This window comes from Morone saxatilis, unplaced genomic scaffold (assembly GCF_004916995.1).
Source record: "Morone saxatilis isolate NCDOM2014 unplaced genomic scaffold, NCSU_SB_2.0 Contig8, whole genome shotgun sequence".
NCBI classification, from domain to species: domain Eukaryota; kingdom Metazoa; phylum Chordata; class Actinopteri; family Moronidae; genus Morone; species Morone saxatilis.
This window is the reverse complement of record NW_023340257.1, coordinates 12,537,046-12,545,135: the sequence shown is the minus strand read 5'-3', so window position 1 is coordinate 12,545,135 and position 8,090 is coordinate 12,537,046. Positions and strand designations below refer to the sequence as shown.

The window sequence follows — 8,090 nt, the reverse complement described above, 5'->3', positions numbered from 1 at the left end:
GGGAGGTGCCGTGTGTAATGTCACAAACATAATGCATACGCAACTGCATGTACATATCACTTGACCTCTAACTTCCAAGCCAGTCATTTCCATCTGTGTGTGCAGGGGGGGGGGGGGGGGGGGAGCTTATGATTATATGTTGCTATTAAAGTAATGAGATGCGGACAGAAGGGTTAAATGTGCAGACTGCTACCGAATCTACGAGCTGTCCTACGAGAATGAACCGCAAAGAAAGAGAGAGAGAGAACGTGATGGTCAACTAAATGTCCTGGATTAAAATAGATACGCTACCAGATGGAGACGAGATGGAGACAGAGAAAAGGAAAGAAAGAGAGAAAATGGGAGAGATAACATGGAGGAAGACAAATGAATGCAAGATAACATGGGGGACAGTTAAAAAGAGAGAAAGATGAGAGAGGTATTTAGCTGTACTCTCAAGCATCACACACAACACAACACATAGAGGCACAGTGCTGAGTAATATATGGTTGAATCAATATATCGATGTGGCACAATATGGCAAAATCCCATGTAAAATAAAGTGATTTTGAGTGAAACTTGAAAAAAAAAAAACACCAGAACATTTGGATACTTTGTGTTGCTTTGCACTAAATTCACAATAACTGCTGGAAAACCTAAAGAAATGAAAGTTTAAAAAAAACAGAGCCCTTGAGAGGAAAAATGACTGTGAAGAGACACATACATTGTGCACATACATGGTTACATACAGCCGTTTATTTGATCCTTGCATCCACATAGGAATTTGACTAAAAAGTAAATATATTCAATAAATCATAACCTATTCATCTGTGAATTATGCATTTCTTATCCTACATATTATACACTATATACACCATTTGAGCAATGTCTTTCGATCAGTGTGTTGTTTGAAGGCTCGAAAATCATCATTAACTATGATAGGGAATGCAAAACTAATAAAAAAGGATCCAAGTTGAATGTTAGTGAAATAAAGGTCAATACAATAAAAACAGAAAATTCTTTGTTCCACTTCATATTTGGTCATCCATGCCCCACCTGCAGTGGATCTATAACCCCGAGAACCTGAAGACATAAGGTGTTAGATGCTGTATGGATCCTGAAATCCTCTGAGACAAACCTGTGATTTTTGGTTTTATAAATAAACTTGACTGTTTGGACTTGACTTGTGTTGAATGAGAAAGCAGCTTCAATGTCAGTGTATGTGTGCTCTTTTGGCACTTCTGAAGTGTGTGTGTGTGTGTGTGTGTGGCCGGTGAGTGTCAGTGTAAGACAGGTGGTCATTTGGATGTGTGTGTATCTCTCTGTCTCTGTGGAGCTTCAGCCTTCATCTTGAAGCTGTCCCAGTAGGCGGAGTCTTCCTCTGTCAGAGGTGAGGCTGAGGCGATGAGCTCACTGAACGACAGCAGCGTGAATGTGGTGGCAGGAGGAAGAGATGGATGAAGAAGCTGAGAAGAAGAGAGTCTTAAATCACTGAGTATAGTGATTATTTTTTTCAAATTTAGGTCAACATATAAAGACTTTCTTTTTAACATCGATATATTGGGATATTCGGATATGTTTTTAGTCACCTGGTGAATGTAAGTTCTCCTTTTTTAGCTCTGTTATTGGTCTCTACCAACTTGTCTGGCTCTTCAGCTGCTAACAGCTCCACTGTATTCACCAGCTGGTCGCTGACTGTCTCTGTATGTCTGGTTTGGTGCTGACCAGGCTGTGTACAGTGGGTTTATAGACCTTTTTTAATAAAAACAACTTCCTGCTGCTGCCAAAAAAGTCGCAATGAGCGCGGTGAGAGTGAACCAAAACAGTAAAGTTGGAGGCTGGACAGCTAAACAATATAATAATTCTCTGCAGGTTCATTACTATTGGTGATCATATTGTCACATTGTCATTTGATTCACTGTTTTTATAAGAAATATTGATTATAGCAGCTGTAAAGAGTTATTTCGTTCCTGACGTCCAGTGTTCTGACTTCTTACCTTACCACAGTTTTATAGCTATATGAAGCCCGGCATGTTTCTACAGTAGCCCAGTAGGAACAAACCAAACACTGTCTCTAAATAGGGGAGCTCGTGTTTTTTGTGTTTGCTAGTGTGTGCTAGATGCCACAAAATCCTACACACTGGTTCTTTAAGTGCCTCTTCGGTGGGGTATTAGAGACACATAGAGAACTGTGCAGCATTATGGCTGCAAATGAAACATCTCTTACATCACTTTTGAAAATGTTCCTTTAATAATGCATCCCGAGGAAAAATATCAGTTATTCCGAATGAGAGCAACTGTCAAATGTTGAAAATGCGAATGTTATGTGTCCTTACTGCAGAGCCTGGCTTGTCCGCTGGTCCGAGTGCTACAGCAACATGATGAGCATCATCCAGGAGGCTCTCCTGCAGACATAAACACACACGCCTCAGCACATGCAAATAAACAGCCTGCATATCATACTAAATAAAAAAATTCTCCTTCACATTCAAATTCAGAGCAAATACTATAGAATGCAATATCATATCATAAAATATAGAGCAAATACTATATGACAAATAATGCATATGTGCATCCTTATCAGCGGCCACTTTTGCATAATTCATTGAATACATGCATGTAAATATCTCGTGCATCAATTCGAAGGACAGCGAGTGAAGGTCACATAACCACTGCGTTTAAAAGTCACACATTGTTTCCCGAGCAGAAACGGGTGCCTACGATACCAGGAAACATCAAGCGTAAATGTATTCACTGAAAAATGTCAGCGCCTAGCTTGAAGATATAAATCCATTCTGCAGCATATATAATTAATACATGTGGCAAAATCAGATCCATATCCAGTCTTCCAGCCTTGCTTATGTGAGTCAAGGGAGGATTTTTTCCACTGCTGGCCTCCTTACTACTCCTATATTATACAATATATACACTGTAAATCTATCCTGTTGAGGCTTAATTATCCTAAAAAAACATCCATTCAAAAGAGATTTTGTTTGAAATACTTTATCCACTCTATAACGTCTACTCAAAATACAATTTGTGCCGCAATTGCCTCTGTAACTGGCAAAAATACACTTGGACATTAAAGGCCAATAGCTGAGTGTGTATATGTGGGAGTAACAGGTGGTGGTGGTGTGTGTGTGTGTGTGTGTGTGTGTGTGTGTGTGTGTAGTGGGGGGTTAGTTATAAAATGGCAGACAGTACGGGAGCATAGAGATAAGCTGTATCACAGGAAAGCACCATTTTTGTTACAGTGTGATTTGAATGTGTGTTATTATGTCCCTCCGTGTTTGTGTCTAGAGGCTGCAGGGGTGACATCACCAGAGGTCAGCAGGAAGTAATAAGTCTCATCGCTGCACTCTGATCTAGCCAATCAGCTCACAGTGAGCCAGAGGACACGCGGTCAACAGCACTGCTGCTCATCTCCACTCTCTGTTAACACTTGGAGCTCTGAGCATGTCTATTTGTGTATAAGGCAAATTTCAAAAAATCGATTCAGCTCGAGGTTGTTTGACCTCTCGAGGTCAGTGCAATCATTCACTGATCACAAATAATGATGTGTGTCGCTGTTCTTAAGGACATACAATGTGACGATGCGCTCCACTGAGGTGTGTAAGTGCAGACTGGAACAACGGCCTGTACATTATGAGGCACACGTCTTTGTGTCATTACACTTTACTGTACTCAAACATTTAAATGTGAGATTTTATTTTATCCTTGAGCTCTCCTTACACATTATAATCTATGTTATGCTTCATTTTATAGGATATTATTATCTTGTCATATCTTGTCTTTAAGTTTATTCTATTTTATTGTATCCGTCTTTGTTTGATTGTAAATGTTGTGATTTGCTTTTATGTAAAGCACTGTGTCAATCATTATTGTTGTTGTTTTTGCTATCGTTTTTCAGAGTTGAGGACAAATTTAGTATTTGTCATTATCAATCATTTAACGTTGCCAGCTGGGGCATTTTGTGGAGTTGCATTCTTTGGTGTATAATATTTATAATATTTATACCCATATTTACTTTTTATTCCTAAACTTTTGGACAGCATTAAATCCAAAAAATGTTTTGCTAATATGGATGTTGCTGGTTATATTTTATATGTTATATGTTATATGTTATAAGTTTTATATTTATAATTATTAATATCATTAGGGCTGCAAATAATGGTAATTTTCATTGTCAGTTATGTGCTAATTATTTTCTAGCTTAATCAGTTCATTATTTTGTAAATAAAATGGCAATCACAAAAAAACCTACAGCCCAACATAATATCTTCAGATGTCAAAACCCAAAGGTATGTCATTTACAATCGCATAACATAGAGAAAAGCAGTACATGCTCATATATTAACATTCTGGCACCAGCAAATGTTTGGCATTTTTGCTTGACAAGTGACTCAAACCATATTGGTTATCAAAATAGTTTAAACCATTTTATATTTTTACATACATTTTGCATTTGGTCAGTGTCTAATTCAACAACTGACCAATGTATTGTAGTCTAGCATTCAGGTATTACTACTACTTTATGGAAGTGCTGTGATGTTCAAACACCTGATGAAGGTAATTTTAACCCAAATGTCACATTGAGACAACTTGCATCTCTTCATCCTTCATGCTCCTGAAACAACCTCTATATTCTGTATGTTGCTGTTACTTCACTTTGCCCAACAATCTATAGTTAAAAAGGGGACACATGCATTACCTTCTACCTGCGATCAATATAAGTGAGCTGTTATTCTCTGGTGTGAAAACACAGACACTAAAACAGCATTAAACCTCCAAGACCCCAAGAGAGAGAAGAGGAGATGAGACGTAACATCAGGCTTTTCAAACCAGTGGTAACCTTTTAGCAGGCACTTGTTAATCCCTCTGCCACTGGGCATGAAGGGAAGAGGGGGGGGGGAGAGGAAAAGTACAGGGGGACAGGGGGAAGAGAGGAGAGGAGGCGAAAGAAGAGAGGAGGTACAGTAAAATGATGGAGGAGAGAGAAAAGAGAAAGAGATATTAGATATAACATCAAAGAGAGAAGTGGAGAGAAGAGTGAAATGAAGTTGAGGAGACAAGAAGATGAGAGGAGCAAAAAAAGAGGAGATGAAATGGGAAATAGAAGGGGGGTGAGAGGAGTGATGGAAACAGATGATTCTTCCGCTCTGGCACTCCTCTAATCTCTTGTCATGGTGTTAGGAGGGCTGGAGGGCCACTTGAGAGCCCCCCTATTGCAAGTCTCTTGTGTGTATTTCTTTGTAAGACCACCTGTGATTCACTTTGCAGATGCTTTCAAGGGGGCAGACACTGGGGGACGGGGTACGGAGGACCCCACAGCAGAGCTGCCGACGCCTTTGAACCGCTGCTTTTAAGTTCACTGATTTCTGAAGTCTGAGTCAAACAGGTTTTACACATTACTCTAAAGAAAATGCCACTGATAATATGTACCCAAGAAGTATTTATCAAACTAGCCTAACTTTATTTTATAGTATAAGTATAAATTAACCATGTACATATGATACAAAAACAGTAGTAGCAGTATTCAACCTGACACTATATCTTTAAATGCAGCCTGAAGGAAGGAAATGAAAACTGAAAGAATTTCTACATAATCTACTTTCTTAAAGGAACAGTTCAACACTTTTGGAAATATCCTATTTTGATTATGTTGAGATATAACGTGTGTTAACTAGTGAGCTTTGAGGTGCTGGTAGGCAGATTTTGTTTCATTCAGACAGAGCCAGGTCAGCTGTTTCCCCTTTCCCAGCCCTTATGCTAAGCTAAGATAACTGTTTGCATGCTGTAGCTTCCTATTTAACAGACTGATATGAAAGTGGTGTATTTTTTCTCAGTTATCTCTCAGCAACAAAGCAAAAAGGAACAATATGTTGAACTATGTCTTTAATTCAGGGGTCTCAAACTCAAATTAGCTTGGGGCCACTGCTGGTATTGTCACCTCATTAGATGGCCACTTCAACGTACAAGTACAACAAGAAAGCGCAGTATTTTGTAAATACTTGCATTACTAAAATCATAACAGCAGTTTCTATAAATTCTTCTAGCATAATTTTATATCATCTTTGTTGTTTGCAGCCCAACAACAAATGAAGGCCTGAAACCTGCTCTTTTTCTTTCTGACCTTTGCCATTATTCTGCAACAGAATTGTGTTTTAGTATTTTATACTGTATACCAAGGCATAGTTTAAACTGATATGAAACAATTACAAAAAATCATAAAATAATTTTGCGGGACGGATTAAATTATATTTTTGACATCATGTTGCAGAAGACGGGGATTGGATATGGCCCACAGGCCGGCGGTTAGAGACCCCTGCTTTAATTTGTGCTCAAAACAACATTTAGCATTGAGCACAGCTTCTTCTGGGCAAAATAAAACTGTGAGAAGAATCCGAATCAAGCATGAACACAAAATATTCACAGAAAAGTCACAGAAAATAAGACGGTATGGCAGAATGCCAATCTGGTAATTGAGCATGGGAGTTGTAGTGTGTAACTGCACACTGCTGTGAGTGATCTCTTTGGCTCCCTTTTGTTTTCACTTCTAATCTGGAAACTGAACCAGTCTTGAATATTTTGTCTTTGGTCTGTTTTGGTCTTTTAAATGTGTCTTTTGACAGAAAATAAAAAAGTCTTTTTTATCTTTATGTTTTTAGAAATCTCTGAGGTAGTTTTTTTTGTCCTCCAAACTCTTCACACCTGCCTTCAAAAAGACTCACTTCAAATATCCAATCCTCTTCTTCTTCCTCATCTAGATGCATCCTGGTCTGGCTCAGTGGCTGGCCCTGAGTGAGCGGATCAGAGGGCAGGTGAAACTCCACCCGCTGCAGGTTGAAACCCAGACCCGTGCCGATGGCTTTGATGAAGCTCTCCTTCAGGGCCTTGGTGGAAAAGGAGGAAATCCAGTAAACTAAGTGAAAGTATTACTAGTTATATTCCGAAATTGATCAGGCACAAAAGAAGGACAGTTTGTTTCTTTGAGTATGTGTGTGTGTGCTTTTTTGTGTGTGTGTGTGTGTGTGTGTGTGTGTGTGTGTGTGTGGAGTATTTTGGCTCAGCAGCACAATAACTTAAAACCACAACAGATGGGAATCTATGCACACATGTATAACAGTGTGTACACAAAAGAGCGACTTTGTGTGTGTGTGAATGTGTGTATGTGTGTTCAGGCAAAACCAACCCTGCTCGGCAGCCAATGAGCCACAATAACAGTATTACAAGGCTAATCGCTATGGCAACCGTCGAACTCTGCCATTAGTCAACAGTGTGGTGATGATATCAGAGCTTGACGTCTCTGTGCCACCCTCTCAATCTCGCAACATCTTTACTTAGCGCTGTCCATCTGTGTGTGTGTGTGTGTGTCCAAGAAAGAAAATACATGAGAGAGAAAAAAAGGTCAGAAACTGAGAAAGGGAAATTGAAGAAAGGGCAATTGTGTATGTGTGAGGATGAAATACAGACAGAGAGAAGCACAGAATGTGAGAAAAAGAGAAAATTGGAGAAAAATGAGAGCTGAGGAGAGAAATTCACACATGTATGCGTGCAAGTCTTAAAGGACATCTGCAATGTTATTTTCTCCCTATGTTTCACACACACACACACACACACACGCACAGAAAACACAGCCTGTGGGGGCCAGCAACGATGCAATGTGGCGATAGGGTAGTATGGTTGCCATGGTTACCCAGTGGCGGTAGAACGTGGCGAGCTGCTGGTGCTCAGAGCCGGCTGATTGGATGACGCTCCACTCGTACGCTGTAAACTGACGAGTCATGATGCGGAAAAACTCCGGCACAGAGCTGCTACCTGGAGGGGAAGATGGGGGAGCGAGGGAGGGAGGAGAGGTGTGAGGTTCAAAGAGATGGAGGAGGACAGGCGAAGAAGGACGGAGCAAAGACAGAAAGGGAACAGGAAGGAGGGAGACGAAGGGAAAGCAAAATGAGGAGGGAGGAAGATGGAGGCAGGCGCCGGATGTAAAACAGAGACAGAAACAAGCGACCCTGAGATTATCCAAACATACTCTGTTTCTGAGATGAGTGAGGACTGTTTCCTCTCTAAAATATCCCATAACACCACAGATTTTAATGTGACTGTCACAC

The 8,090-nt window shown here is 40.0% G+C and overlaps 1 protein-coding gene across 1 annotated transcript in view; it reads right to left on the bottom strand.

The window, feature by feature from the left end:
• Window positions 1–704: 704 nt before the first annotated feature.
• aasdhppt (aminoadipate-semialdehyde dehydrogenase-phosphopantetheinyl transferase) overlaps window positions 705–8,090 on the bottom strand; it is a 12,064-nt gene continuing 4,678 nt past the window's right edge. The window contains exons 4-7 of the mRNA XM_035679410.1: window positions 7,676–7,797; window positions 6,711–6,872; window positions 2,316–2,384; window positions 705–1,445 (exon numbers count right to left, since the gene is read on the bottom strand). Of these exons, the coding sequence (XP_035535303.1) occupies window positions 1,278–1,445; window positions 2,316–2,384; window positions 6,711–6,872; window positions 7,676–7,797 (521 nt within the window). The 3' untranslated portion in view covers window positions 705–1,277. The remainder of the gene's footprint in view (window positions 1,446–2,315; window positions 2,385–6,710; window positions 6,873–7,675; window positions 7,798–8,090) is intronic.